This window comes from Brachyhypopomus gauderio, chromosome 7, assembly GCF_052324685.1.
Source record: "Brachyhypopomus gauderio isolate BG-103 chromosome 7, BGAUD_0.2, whole genome shotgun sequence".
NCBI classification, from domain to species: Eukaryota; Metazoa; Chordata; class Actinopteri; order Gymnotiformes; family Hypopomidae; genus Brachyhypopomus; species Brachyhypopomus gauderio.
In genome coordinates, this window is record NC_135217.1 from 13,118,852 (window position 1) to 13,134,312 (window position 15,461).

Sequence of the window (15,461 nt, forward strand, 5' to 3'; positions counted from 1 at the left end):
AACACAAAACTGGCTATCAGTTATGTGGCAGAATTGGGCTCACGCCTGCGACGAAGAGCATAGAAGTCTGCAATGATCATAGGATCGAAAGGAAATTCGATCCCGGTAATTCAGAACATTACTCTGAGAAATACGAAACGGGGACATATTGCCTCCTGGCGGCGTCGCTACGGATATTCGATGAGTGTAGACATTAAAAAGATTTTTAAACAAAAAATGAAACTTTTATTATACGCCTACTTAACAAAAGCAAAAGTTAACTTTTATTTATTATTTAGGGGCGCATTCGTTTACAATAAAAACCAGATTTTGCGCATCGGTTATCTTTATCTGATGTTAATAAATTGTCTCGTGACGTTTACAAGAGGATTTATTTTACATGATCAATTAATGATGTCAAATACACCAGACCAATAATGTCCTGTCATAAATTTCCAAGGCTATTGCTTTACAACAGCTTTACCTGAAGCAAAAAACACATGCTTAAAAATAGAGAAACCAGACATCTATTTACATTTTATGAGATGTTTAAAAGGACAAAAACTAGACAAAAGTATAAATCAATTTAAAACCTTTGATTAAGTAAACAAACTGCAGAATAAGTTCATTCAGATAAATACAGTATTACAGAGGAACATTCCAGTACTTTGATCTTCCATATTTATGCCTGGACTATACAGAAATACAAAACTGATGTACAAATGTTACAAACTTACTTAACAGAATTTGATTATTTCACTGATTGCTAATATATTTGAATAAACTTTGCATGGAGGAGCACGCACCCTTTTATATATCTAAATAAAGGGGGGGGGGTCATTATTTTGAGAAGATCCATTTTATCTTAAGTTGAAAATCAGTTCCGTCATCTTTATTTGGAACTAGGCAATTAATTAATCAGCAATTAATGACTGTTAGTTGTTGCTCCAGTCATTTCAGAAGGTTTCACAAAGTGTTTCAGTGGATATGGTCTTAAAGCACACCAATATATATGGCTCAAGTCAGTGCAAATGGCTTATAACAAAGAAAGGTGGTATAAAACTAACACACACACACACACACACACACACACACACACACACACACACACACACACACACACACACACACACACACACACACACGGTCAATCCTCGAACTGGAGCTAGTTGACATTAGTGGAACAGGAGACACTCTGTACAGCTGTGCAACTGCTACACAACAAAGGATGACTTCTGTCGGAACTCCCCCTAAAAGACAGACACGTTTTTAAGATATGCTTCTTTCCGGCACAGAATACCATACATACTACATGCTGACGTAATACAGAAACAGTAGTTGCTGGTGAACTACCTGGATTCTATTATAAAAGGCTGATAATCAGTTTCACTTACTTCATCTCTATATTCCGCTCTGGGCTGGGTATACACTGATGTTGATTTTGGCTTACTATAATACAAAAAAGAAATACTTATTATTTTTCTTGATGAGACAACAATGGCTGCTATGAAATTTCTGAGAACAGTGCAAAAAGTGAAATTATTACAAAAAAAAAAAATCTTACCTTTCTGGCATTTCTGGAAGATAGGGTGAGAAAATAATGGTGCAGAAAATGAGTTTGAATGCAGATAGTATACATTAGTATGCTAAATCCCCCCCCCCACACACACGAAGAAGTACTTACTGGGCAGATATCCCTTCTTATTGGCGTACCACAGGCCAAAGCAAAGCAAAGCTATAGCCAGCAGGGCCACGATAATCCCGGCAACAATGCCTCCTGTGTTCAGATCGCCTACAATCCAATTCAACAAGTCATTCATAGCATCTGACAGCAAGCATCAGATGACAGCAGAATACACTGGGAATTTGAGCTAGGCTAGAACGTGTACTCACGGACTTCCATGAACACGGTTTGTCCACGCTGGGCAGGCCCTTGCCCATTGTTGGCCTCACAAAAATAATTTCCAGTGGCTGCTTTACTCACACTGGGAAACTCCTGTTATATAAGAGCAAAGGTTACATACACACAAAAATCAAAGCAAGTAAGGAATCGAGTGTCTTTTCATTGATATTTCGGTTAATCATGTGCAGAGCAAAACTGACCCAGAAACAGCAATACTATGCAGGTATTTGCACTTGTCAAATGCTTCTGATACCGATTTCTTACCAGCTCCTTCCCTTAAACTCCCTCAGTAAGAGCTCCTAACCCAATGCACCCCACCCAATCTTGTGGATCCCCTTTGCAAAGGTTTGTATTGGGAACAGCACGGACACACGCACTGACCAGGTTGCCATTCTGCGCATTCATCTTATACGTCATGTTCTGGAAGTTGGGGAACTTGGTGGGGTCCGTGGGCAGGGGGGTGTTGTCTTTGAACCAGGTGTACGTGCATGGAGGGGAGCCTTCCTTGTCAAAGCAGGTCAGCAGGACGTTCCGGCCCGTTGTTACCGACGTGGGAATGTGGCTGACAGGAACTGATGGGGGAACTGTGGGGTACGGGGATAAGCAGCCATGTCAGTGAGCACAGCCTATGGCCCACCCACTCAACCCTCCCACCCAATTATGCAGGCACTTTCTTTCATCTTCCCAATGAAAGAAGCAGGAGGAAATTCTCCTCTAAAAAAAGCTAAATCAAACCTCCAAGCATTTATTGAGCTTAGTCATGCTTATGCACAGCAGAAACACTTTCACCTTCAGCTGCTGGCAGTTAAGCACACGAAGGCGAATCACATACAGTGACCTACCAAGCACGGTGAGCTTAACATCGATCTCTGCGTATCCTCCATTACCAGACACCTCGCAGGTGTAGGTGCCCGTGTCTGCACGAGTCGCCTTTAGAATCCTCAGGCCTCCCGGGAACTGGGAGAAGCGTGACACGTACGATGCTGAAACGTAAAACAATGTCAAGGTGAAAAGGTCGATGTTTAAATGTCACTTTCTGCTAATCTAACTTATAAATCAAAAGTCTCATTCTTCCTATTTATATTCATGGCACATCAGGTCATGTAATATCTTCATGGAACATGTTTTTATATTCCCATTCATACAAAAACCACATTTTAGCTGTGAAAAACTGAAAGTAAAAGAGACTACTCGTAACATGATACCTACAGGTGATTTGGCCATCATAGTAGACAAAGGCCGTAACACCCTTGATGTTCTGTGATTTCCATTCCACCCTAGGGGACGACCCAAAATCTGCACTGTAAGAACAGGTCATATCAGCTCCTGGAGAGAAGAGAAGAATCCAGGGTTATTTCAGTTTTCAGCCATCTCAAGTCTTCTAAATAATGGTTAATGGCTCAGGTGTTTTATTCAGCAACTGAAATTCACCTCAAAGCAAATGCCTCAAATATCACAAAGGTAAAATATTAAAGTAAGCTTCCCTCTGAATCAATCAACAAAAGTATACATTTTCAAATAAAGTTTTCCATTGAACATGTACTGTAGTCAGAGACAGAGCTGTGGAAGTCCACAACATGAGTCACATAAATCAGGAGGATATCAAGGAGAGAGCCAGACATATAAACACTAAAGACTGATTAAAACCAAAAGAACAAAACATAGCCAATTCCTAACCTATCAACACACACACACACACACACACACACACACACACACACACACACACACACACACACACACACACACACACACACACACACACACACACACAGGATGACAGAGTAAATGAATAAATGTAGTTCACTTACCGGCATTCTCAGCAACCATCACGCTTCCCGCTGAAGTGGTGGCGGAAAAGGCATGCAGGCCTGAGAGAATAGGACAGTGGCAGAGATGTAATTAGGGTAAAGGTCAAGAAACATCCTGACCCTGACAGCACCCCCATCATGAAACAGGAAGGAGCAGTGAATGCCAAGACACACAAACCATTCACAATCTAGGCTTGAAAATAGACCCAAACATAAAGGTGCGTGGACTCAGAAAATAACCGTTAACTTTGTTCCACCTCCTACAATCAGAAATTGAGAGACTGTATCTGTTTCTGTCCGGACTGGTTAATAAACAAGTTTCAATGTGGCTCTTTGGAAGCTTTGTGTACCACACACAGCCTCAGCTGTACAAGCAACTTCCTTTTGAAGCTGTAGGAGGTGAAGCAGTCGCTAAGTCCACCGCTTCACCTCCTATAGCTACAGAAGCACTTTGCTTGCGCAGCTGGCTTCCGTCCGAAATGTCCTGTTTCTCCAGCAATTGTGTTCAGTGTACCTTATTTTCTTTTCTCAACCTCTACATACATGGTAGCTACTACAAGGATGTATGCAGGGAGAGCCAAACGGGATTAAAGCTGGAAAGGGAAGGAGAGAGAGAGAGAGAGAGAGAGAGAGAGAGAGAGAGAGATGGACAGATGGAGTGATTTGTTTCTGAAGAGGTTTGCCTTCTTCACTTCTCTTTGAAGAAAATAAAGATTTCATTCACTTTTTATTCACGTATTTTTCCCTCCACGTGCTTCATGACCTAGACCAGTGCACTTTAGTCCCCCATTCCAGTTGGCCTCGCACCCAGTTCAGTTCCACAAGCAAAGTATTGCACCCTTTAATGAGGCGAATCGAATGCATTTTAGCAGGAATGGCTGGAAAGCCCTTTAGGGCTGGGAGGGAAGAGTAATGTAACAACACAAAACTGGAAATACTATACGATTAGACAACCACAGCTTTGGGGTAGAACACACAGCACGTCTAAGTATGAACTTTAGAAAAATCGAGTTCATCGGTAGATGGAGTGCTTCTGAAGCAGAGAATGTCCATGCGTGTTCCCAATGTTTGCATTTTTCATCGTTCACGACTGTGTGTTCTTGTACATTTGGAGCATAAAGGTGTGACCATCACTCTGTAAGGCTGCTCCTGCTGAGTAAGGGTGCTGAGCAAGCACCGTGACAAGGTCATTTCCAAAAGCGATGGGTTCAATAACATCGGCCAGTATGAAGCTTGTGCGCGTTGGCTTCTGGTTCGCCGTCCACCGTATGACGTAACGTGAAGGATCTACATTAGTCAGTGTAGTGACATCTTGAAGTTTGACATCACTGACCTGAGTGAGAACGTCACTACATTACGAGAACTACAGATATGCAGAGTTTCAGTCCAACTTAACCGCTGAACCGGTAGGCCATACCGGACTGCCTGGTCCAAAATAGCATTCCAAAATAAGATCACGTTCCCTCAATTTACAGTATAAATAGTCCAAACTTGGCATCAGGATTCCGATTACAGTGTTTCCGTTCACCCTCAATCCTCATTCACCTTTCGCATTTTTGCTCTGACAGTTTCCAACTGAAATATAATCTACTAAAAATACAGTGTTCGTAATCATCTGTTTAATTGTGTTTAGAGCTGTGGTAAAATATGGATCGAGACATGAGGGGGCGAAATATTGTCACATAAATTAACAAGTGTCAACCATTTGGTGTAGACACAAATAATAAAGTGTAATCCTTCGTCGTCGCTCGTTGTCTTTGCCCTCGTGGATTCAGTTGGTCATTTCCTTGTTTGCGTACCAGGCTAATGAGCGTAGGTTTCGAGGGGAGGGGTGGAAATACTGGTTCCCAGGGTGATACTTCGTTAAAGGCCTATTTACGCCTCTAAAGGTTGGTTAAAAATCGAGGCATTTTGTGCGCTGTTCAAATAGGTCAGCGTCGGGGTTTTTAAAAATAAGCCTGAAGTAGTGTTTTTTTTAATCAAGAGCAAAACAACGTATACAAAGATTATACAATGCACACAAACAAATAAGACGTGCTAGGCCTGACGCCACTAGGGAGAATAGGTCTAGGAAGTTCTAGATGAGTTTTAGGAATACGACGAACTGATCATGTACGACCTGATTTAAAACAACTGCAACTCCCCTAGAAGAGTTCCCCTGAAAATTTGCATTAGACAAATTCCTAATGGTAATAAAGGCACAAGGACACTAACAGAAAAAACAGTTGAATAAATCGTAAATGTATGATATTCAATACAGTATAACAATTCGTTTTTAAATATTTCCCAAAGAATGTAAATTATGACATATTTCAACAATAAAAAACGAGTAAACCGTCTTACCTGTTGCTTGCAAGCAGAGGCATACAAAGACGAAGAACATGACGGTTGAGCGTAGTCTATTTTCAAACTATCCTACCACAAATACTCGTCGTTTTCTGGAAACAGGTGAGTATTCGACAAAGTGAAGTGAAATTTTAGTTCGTTCTCAAAGTCGGTATCCGAACACTGACCGAAACATGTAATGGAAAACGTCGAAATTGGACTGCCTTCCGCGTTACCTGAGCTTCTGGTTTGATTGGCCCCAAGTTCTGCTCCGTGCACCAAAAGTCCAACACTCCCTGTGAATGACGTAATGAAAGTAGAGTAAAGGCGGAAGAGGAGTCGTTTCTTTTTTTAAATGTTTGTTTATATGATATCGTAGTTCTACGTCTCAGACTTTGTTTAAAACTGATGATAAATGGCAGATTATCTTTGGAGGTATGAGGAAATCACGCAGTGAAGTTCGTGTTCATAATTTGACGACAGTAACGAGCTGCACCTGTGCTTTGGCACCCCTATGAGCAGTTTAAAAGAAAGACGAACGCTTTCTTATAAAAAGGCGTAGAAAGACGTAAACACAACGCATTTAGTTTATTTTTGTTTAGTAAGAGTTTTAATACACTTGTTACAAAATGGGTTAAATATTGAAAAGTATTTAGGTGAGACAAAAAATTTGTATAACTATGTTATAAAACGACATCATTCTAGGTAAGCACAATAAAGAAACCTAAATATACACTTTATGATCAAAAGAAATGTGGACAGCTGACCAACACACTTGTGAATCCCATTCCAAAACCACAGACATTACTGTGGAGTTGCCCCCCTCCCACTTCCCAGAACAGCTTCGGTTCTTGGATTTCCTCCAAGATTTGAGGTCTGTTGAAATTTGTGCCCATTCAGAGTATTTGAGTTTGGCTCACAAATTGACATTCTAATACATTCATTAGAATCCAGTGGGCTGGAGGTCAGGATCTGTGCAAGCCACTTGTTCTTCTATATTAAATGTATCAAATGATGTCGTTATGGACTTTGCTTTGTTTGGTATAGGGCATGGTCATTATGCAACAGGAAATGACATTTCCCTGTTACTGCAATGTTGTAAACATTATTGTCTAAAATGTCTGTGTGCTAAGCATCAACATTTTTTCACTGGAACCTAGTGGTCTACCCTAACCACTGAAAAACAGATTCAAACCATTAACCATCCACCACCAAACCTTAATGTGGATATTGTCTAAAACCAGATTCATCTTTCACAACTCTAGATAGGGAAGCATGATTCTGCATGCTAAAGGATACATTTCCACTCTCCTAGTCTCTCCTGCCTTACACCACTCCTGTTGATACCTTAGACATGGAAACCCATTTCACAATGTATATGCTCTATGCTTAGCTTTGTGCTAATGCTGCAGACTCTGTAGTGGGTATAGGATAGTTGATTTTCATGTTTGGAGATTGCTGGCTATGTGCTTTTTTTATAGACCTGTAGCAATTCAATTACAATTTGGACAGTAGCTTTTGAAAACATACGGAAACAAAGACATACTGGTCAAGCTAAAATGGATAACTTATGCTGCCATTTTTTTATGTTTTACTGATGAGAATTCTTGGACAACTAAGAATTTGCTTTTCATGCATATTCTTAAAAAAAAAAAAAAAAAAAAAAAAAAACCATGGACCCTGTATCCATTTAACAATATTTTACAAATCCTGACTCAATAATAAATCCTTAGTTAATTAATTTGCTTTTAAATTATTTTGTTTATTTACAAAATGTAATCAACACTCTGCATTCATCTAGTTTGACATCACTCATTTCCAGCACAAATGCTGGCATTTTGAATGTTGATACAGAAAACGTCCAAAGTTGAAACTAAAAATAGCAAACTAATCTACTGTCCAGTGATACACAAAAAATAAATGATTCTTCACTCTATAGATATGGCTCAAAGGAACTTAAAATATATAAAAACACATACATATGTAAATTAGTCATTTTCAGTGCAGTTCAGATAACCCTGACAATCTGGCCTCCTATGCAATACATTTTTGCCAAAACACAAGCTGCACTCAAGTTCAACATGCCCAATAGTGTCCTGGAAGAGAACCAGTGCATTCTACAGAATGCTGGTGTCAGGCCTGTTTCAACACAGTCCACCGTGGGCCTGCAATGGGAGATGAGCCACCAAGAACTTGCGGTGTTTCACTGAGGGTCCAAGTTTGAAGCTCCCACTATCCCATGCTGCCTTAGCTGGGTTCTGAGCATCTGGTTCTTAGATTTCCACTCTTCTACCTGCAAGCATGCATGTGTGTACAAGTATAACGCACACAGCCAAGGAGACAAAGAAGACAGATAAGCAAGACGCACTGCTGTCAGTCTTCCTGTGTGTTCTTTTAGAGGACGTGCTCACTGCGCAGGCCTACCTGTTGTCTCAGCAGCTGGTTGTCCATTCGCAATCGCTCCAGGGCTTCCAGTCCCTCTCCTAACTGAGCGTTGCTCTGGCGCAGTTCCTGGATATAGTCGCAGGCTTTTGACAAGATCCCCCCTTTACTCTAAGAGAAACAAGAGCACAGCAGTCTGGGAAATGAAACGGTGACTCCAGCGTTGATGACCGATGGCGGTCCGAGTCGGCTTACACCCCCGAGAGTGCACCGTGTATGTACTGGACTGAGACCGACTTTCAGAGCCATGTGGTGCCGAGAGGGTGCAGAGGCCCCGCCCACCTGGCTGTTCTTGGTGGTGTCCACAGTGCAGTTGGGGATGGTTTTGGACAGCTGGACGATCCAGTTGTTGATTTTGTCCCTGCGTCTGCGCTCCACTGAGAAATGGAAATAAAAGTTAACTGAAACTTCAAGGCCTAAATAAACATTCTGCTTACACCCAGTTCACGGTGCACAAACTTTTCCTTGTGAACATTGTTCGTTTCAAATATCTTGAACACGCACAAGCGCAACGTGCTCCCTCTGCTAGAAGCGCTATGAGAGCCTCTCTCAGGCACACAGCTGGGTAGCTGCATGACTACAACTTTGCCCTCTGCCTGGAAATCCTAACCTGACTGCATTCACGATGAGTCACCAGGAGTGTAGCCAGAACCGTTGTTTCCTGGATGAGATCCAATAATAATAAAATAATAATAATTAGGAATTAAGAATTTAAGGACTTAAGTTTTGTCTAAGGTCAATTAAGAATTTTAGCTTTCGATATGGCAAACAGATGCTCTACTGATATGAAGTTTTCCCGATGTGCAGGGTTTACAATTTCTGTCCAGTTCCAGTTCAGAAGTTTTCTTTGCAAGTGTTTACAAGTGCCTTTAAAAGCATTTTACTGGTTTTTCAAGCTACATTCATTTCAGGCACATATGCTAGTAAACAGGAAAGTGCAATAGGTTAATCAGTGATTTGATGTCAGAACTGTAGTGTACATTACCAGAAGACATGTAAATAGTTATAAGGAATGTTTTTATGTAAATGTCAGAAATGCTAGTGTACATCAGTGATTTGATGTCAGAACTGTTAGTGTACATTGCCAGAAGGCATATAAATAATTATAAGAACTGTTTTTATGCAAATAACATTTTGAGCAGCCTTCACCAAGAAATGTGTACTCTTTTTTATAGGATATACCTATAATGATTTAGACTACGGTTTGCCATGTAAAAGAGGTTCCTGCAGGTGTGGATTTTCAGAGAAATCAGCTGGTTCCTGCTATCTTTTTCTCAATAGGGATCATTACATGACATTTGAGTGTTACAGAGAGTAAGAGTCGACAATGTTGGAATTTAAGTGAGCTCATAAATCTGTCAAACAGAACATTTTTAATTCCATGAACTTTCAACCAAGCTGCGTCGCCTTCATGATTTGAAATGGAGCTTTTAAACGTGGAGTTAAGCAACTGAAAACCAGAAATTAAATCCAAGTATCTCTGCTTTATTTTTTATTCACTTTTATCCAAAAGACGTGCAACCTATTGGGCCAAGAAGTTTCAGTAGGGACTGGTTGGAGAAAAAGTATGACTGAAAATATGAGTTCAGTTTTTGCCTTTTATATTGCAGTTGATCTGAAAATGAGATCAAGAGAAACATGAACCCAATTCTATAGAGAATGGTCTTGTTTTGTGCCCTTAAACTCTGTAAAGATGAATATTTGTGGCTAATGGTGCAGCAAAAATGAAAAACCTGCACCTGCCTAGTAATGTTGGTGTATTAATCCAATACTATTGACTGTGGCTCTGGGCAATGTGTACAGAGCCTTGACCCAGTTAAGAAATTATTCCCTAAAACCTTTTTTTCCCTGATGGAAACGTTTGATATACTTTACACTGCTTTGCACCTTTGAAACTGAAAACAGCTCCTAATGTTTGAACAGAGGTGTGACACATTCAGATGACATGTCTGAGCATGCCAGTAGGTGACTGTGCATCTTTAATGACATTTAATTGGGATTATTTGTGGACTGGGTGAATGTTTCAGGCCTTGCTCATCATCTTCGTTAATGTCCTCATTACATATATGCCAACTCTGCATATATCAAGGTCCAAAAAAATAGATGCTATTCCCAAAGTACACCACGAGATGCTTTTAAAGCTGACATAATGAACGATCAGCCTCAAAATCAAGGTACTAAGGACTGGCGCCATCTACTGTACACATAAACCACAAACAAGACCATACACTGAAGAGAGGGCCCTGGACAGAGGTCTCGTTCTTTCCATGAATGTTTCAGTGAAGCCATGAAGAAGCAGCTCGGAGGCAAACGAATCGGTGCTTAGAAGCACCAAACAGATGTCAAGCTTTCTGCATCCACCATGTTTCTCCCTTCCTCCCTCCCTCCCTCCCTCCCTCCCACTCTCTCAACATATCTGAAGAAATGCAGAGGGACCCGTCCACCACCCTGACAGGGTGCGCGGGAGCCGCTCTGTCGCAGCGGCAGACGACCTCGTACCTTCGTTGTGCTGTGCTCGCCGCTTGTCATCTCTCGAGGTGCGAGGGACCTCCGTCTTACTGCCGAGGTAAAAATGGAAGAAACATGTTTTGTTTTATGCAGCTGTGCAGTATGTTGCATGTATGTGATGTGCAGATGTGCACCTCTGATGGGTTGTGCCCAATACATCTTGGGGTGACATCATCACATACAGTTGACCTGGAAAGACAAAAATAAGTGCTTTTAGTGGGTACGAAAGAGTACATATCACAGAGCACAGCATTACTACACTGATCAATGTTTCAGAAAAAAAAAAAAAAAAAAAAAAACACATGGACCAATATACCAAGCAGTAGCATTACACTGCAAAATTAAAACTGCATTGCAGCAAGTAGCAAACAGGAGGTAAGAGCATTGCGTTATTTATTTTTTATTACCCGATTTTCATCTTCGTGCTGTTCTTAATTACATTTTTTTTATGTTGTACAAAATGGACCTTATAGGTTTTAACAGCCATTTTTAAAATATGGCCCACATTTTGCATGCACCACATCTTCTGCTTAGCCATATTTTTTGCCATATTGCCATGCCATCACTTCAGGAGAAGACCATTATTGATATGACAGATTGCATTTTATTTATTACAATCCATATCACACAGAAGGGACAAATGAGCCTAATTAAAACATTAACACAATTTGGCACCCTTGGGACTGTGTGAAAATGTATGTGAACAACCCACTTGGAGACATTCTTAAGAAGATAAGAGACTAGCGTAGGCCTTCAGAATGTAAACAATCTTCCATGTCACCTGTGGGTGTAGGCTGACTGATCAGTGAATCAGATGCATGGACGTTGGTCACCATGGTAGCTGGGGCAGTTTCAGCGATGGTGGCTGGGTAGTAGTAGTGGGTTTCTGTGCCCTCTCCCTCCAGAGCATCAGCCTGAGAGAACACAGTCTGCGAGCGCAAACACACACACACACACACACACACACACACACACACACACACACACACACACACACACACACACACACACACACACACACACACACACACACACAGACAGATCAAACCTCTAACCACACATAGCTGTGACCACCCTAGTTCAATAGAAACATGGAATTTAAAGCACAATGATCCTTTACAGAAATAAACAAACAACAACAAAAAATGTAGTGGTTTATTTAGGTTCACACTGAGAAGGGGATACACATCATAATACCTGTGTAACAGCTGGTGTCCCAGCCTGGGTGGCCGCTGGGAAACCAGCAACCACGCTAACCGCTGCAGCTCCATCTGCCTGTGCCTCCACCTGCCCATCTGCCAAGTGGATCACCCTGTATGTCACCTGTAGCACAAGGGGTTGCAGGGTTAACCTCACATGTGCGCCATGTCACTCAGAGCTAAGGGTCTGGCCTCCGAGCCTCTGCGTTATGACCTAGGAAAACTAAAACTACCACATCAATCAGTTAAGTCTCAAAATCAGCTCTCCTTTCGATCAATTAGCTCTTGACGAAATTGAGTTTAGAGTTGGTTATTATGCTGAATCAAACCACTCACATGTTACTATGATTAAATGAAAATAATGTTCAAGTATCATGTATTTTAATATGGACACAGGAAATCGTGACCATTTGCAAATCTACGACCATACCTGCCCTGTCGTTCCCTCCGTTTTGAAAAGGTACTTGATTGGCTGATCGGTGGAAAAGGAGGCAGCTGACTGGATGGTTGCAAGGGCAGACGGGTCATCAGTGGTGCCAACAACAGAGCCTTTCACAGAAACATGAGCACAAAATCTGCCAAACAAGTCAGTCAAGTCCAACAAGCCATCTGAATCCAGTTTGTGTAGCCTACCATAGGCTGTGTGGGCTTTTCTACAGAGGCTGATGTCTAGAAAACTGTACACATGGAAAGCTAATTGCTTGGTAAAATACAGGCAGCAAAGTGTCAGCAGGATTTTTACTCAATTTTCATGCTTGCATTCAAGATAAATCTTGTATCTATCTTAGAGGAGAATAACACTTTCAACTAGCATACCTTCCTCAATGATAGGAACTTCCACTTCTGGATCTGGGCTTTTCTGTTGGCTGTGAGGCAAATGTCCCAAGAGAGTTATTTCTCATGAAGAAAAATACAGGAAATGTCTTTAATTGAAAAATCTCTCTCACACACACTTTATTAATGTGCAATGAAAAAGGCAAACCGTAAACAGTTCAACAGCAAATGTGAAAAACATAAGTCTTACTAGCTAACAGAAATCATCATCAACCGCATAATGCACATCCTAACTAGGGTACATGAACAATCAACAGTATCACAACACGATTATTAAAAAAACAAAAAAGCACTTCAAAAACGTTTATCTGTATGCAAGAACATCAGTATGAGCACTAGATTTCTTTGTGCAGTCTCTCCGTTTGATTAATATGTACACGTTTTATTGTAAACGTTACAATGTACTATAATTTCGTACAAGATGTAACATTTGCACAATACAAGAAACAGACCTAGAATACTTCATGTGAAGGCTCATAGCAGTAGATAAACGATCCGGTTACTTTTCACTTTCTTGGCTGGTGCATATGTAGTCAGTTAGCTAGATCAACGTAAAGTGCATTTATTCGCGTTATCCATTAACGTGTGAATTTCCTGCCCCTACAACTAAGGATTATAATGGCGACACTACTTGGATACTACTTTTATACTGTGTAAAAAGAGTGAATGAAACGAAATCACCCGTAGCGCAACACACTAAGCTAGCTTAGTTTAATAATTAGCTAGCTACACGCTCAGTTAGATGGAAACCAGCGAACTAGCTATCGAGATGTACTTAATTATTCCAGACTGGCCCCGCGTTTGAGGACGAGATGTGGCGCTTTTGTGAAACTCACCCCTTCATGGTGTGAAGTCGCGATGCTCCTCAATTCCAAGACTATATTAACTCTTTCAGTTTTGGCCAGTTCCCCAGGTGTTGGTAATAACTCTTTGTCAAATGTGCACAAAACAATTTAACAAAAGCTCAAAATTACGAGCCTTGCAAACGTGGCGAGCGACGTGCCAACTCGGTTCTACATCAGGATGTAATCGCTGTTTACATGCTAGCATAGCTTACCGAGCTAGCACCCGCGCCACTCCTGTATTGTGCGGTGTAACTTAACTAGCTCTCTCTTGGTACATTTTCTCGCCAGTCGGCAACCGAATTAGCTAGTTATTATGCATTAACAGTACACAGCGCCAAATGTTTTTTAAAATAACAAATATCTTCACGCTGCCTAGTCAGCCCAACAAAAATACACAAACGAGTCGCTAAGTCTTTGAAAGCCAGCTAGCTAACCTGGCTAACTATCTAGGTTGGCGAAATGCTAGATAACAAACTAGAGACCAATGAAAGAATAAAAATGCCTGGCGTGATCTAAAGAACTGATGATATGTTGTTAAAATATTGTTGTTTTTTTTTTTGTAAAAACAAAAATTACCATATAAACCCGAAACCAGTATTCCGGACAGATTGTTTTGCGCATGCGTCTTCTTTAAAACTTTCGCTAGAGGGTGTACAGGGGTTGGACAATGAAACTGAAACACCTGGTATTAGACCACAATAATTTATTAGTATGGTGTAGTAGGGCCTCCTTTGCGGCCAATACAACGTCGGTTCATCGTGGGAATGACATATACAAGTCTTGCACAGTGGTCAGAGGGATTTTAAGCCATTCTTCTTGCAGGATAGTGGTCAGGTCACTACGTGATGCTGGTGCAGGAAAACGTTTCCTGACTCGCTCCTCCAAATCACCCCAAAGTGGCTCAATAATATTTAGATCTGGTGACTGTGCAGATGTTCAACTTCACTTTCATGTTCATCAAACCAATCTTTCACCAGTCTTGCTGTGTGCACTGGTGCATTGTCATCCTGATACACAGAACCACCTTCAGGATACAATGTTTGAAACATTGGATGTACATAGTCCTCCAGAATGGTTCGGTAGTCCTTGGGCAGTGACGAGCCCATCTAGCACAAGTATTGGGCCAAGGGAATGCCATGATATGGCAGCCCAAACCATCACTGATCCACCCCCATGCTTCACTCGGGGCAACAGTCTGGGCGGTACACTTCTTTGGGGGTTCTCCACACCGTAACTCTCCCGGATGTGGGGAAAACGGTAAAGGTGGACTCATCACAGAACAATACATGTTTCACACTGTCCACAGCCCAAGATTTGCACTCCTTGCACCATTGAAACAGATGTTTGGCATTGGCCCGAGTGACCAAAGGTTTGGCTATAGCTGCCCGGCCGTGTATACTGACCCTGTGGAGCTCCCGACGGACAGTTTTGGAGGATACAGGAGAGTTGAGGTGCACATTTAATTCTGCCATGATTTGGGCAGCCATGGTTTTGTTTTTGGAAACAATCTGAGTTAGCACCCGAACATCCCTTTCAGACAGCTTCCTCTTGCGTCCACAGTTAATCCTGTTAGATGTGGTTTGTCCTTCTTGGTGGTATGCTGACATTACCCTGG

General features: G+C 41.4%; 2 protein-coding genes across 4 annotated transcripts; both read right to left on the reverse strand.

Moving 5' to 3' along the window:
- Positions 1-352: 352 nt before the first annotated feature.
- f11r.1 (F11 receptor, tandem duplicate 1) lies at positions 353-6,426 on the reverse strand. Of its 2 annotated transcripts, none has more exons than XR_013132310.1 (11): positions 6,037-6,248; positions 3,694-3,753; positions 3,092-3,208; positions 2,725-2,865; positions 2,264-2,466; positions 1,873-1,975; positions 1,664-1,771; positions 1,544-1,556; positions 1,374-1,428; positions 1,083-1,229; positions 353-1,044 (listed from the first exon to the last, which is right to left on the reverse strand). XR_013132310.1 is itself a non-coding variant. In XM_077011873.1 (11 exons), exons 2-11 carry the CDS (start codon positions 6,074-6,076, stop codon positions 1,194-1,196), a joined length of 876 nt encoding a protein of 291 aa, XP_076867988.1. In that variant the 5' UTR covers positions 6,077-6,131; positions 6,255-6,426; the 3' UTR covers positions 353-1,193. The 2 variants fall into 2 exon arrangements, 1 of the variants encoding a protein (XP_076867988.1); XM_077011873.1 differs by adding an exon at positions 6,255-6,426 and having other exon boundaries at positions 353-1,229; positions 6,037-6,131.
- Positions 6,427-7,759: 1,333 nt separating this feature from the next.
- Positions 7,760-14,485, reverse strand: LOC143518941 (upstream stimulatory factor 1-like). Of its 2 annotated transcripts, none has more exons than XM_077011871.1 (10): positions 13,838-14,485; positions 12,984-13,033; positions 12,598-12,716; positions 12,166-12,291; positions 11,750-11,897; positions 11,103-11,157; positions 10,960-11,018; positions 8,743-8,837; positions 8,443-8,571; positions 7,760-8,311 (listed from the first exon to the last, which is right to left on the reverse strand). In XM_077011871.1, exons 1-10 carry the CDS (start codon positions 13,843-13,845, stop codon positions 8,222-8,224), a joined length of 879 nt encoding a protein of 292 aa, XP_076867986.1. In that variant the 5' UTR covers positions 13,846-14,485; the 3' UTR covers positions 7,760-8,221. The 2 variants fall into 2 exon arrangements, with proteins under 2 accessions (XP_076867986.1, XP_076867985.1); XM_077011870.1 differs by lacking the exon at positions 13,838-14,485 and adding an exon at positions 13,454-13,797.
- Between the last annotated feature and the right edge of the window lie 976 nt (positions 14,486-15,461).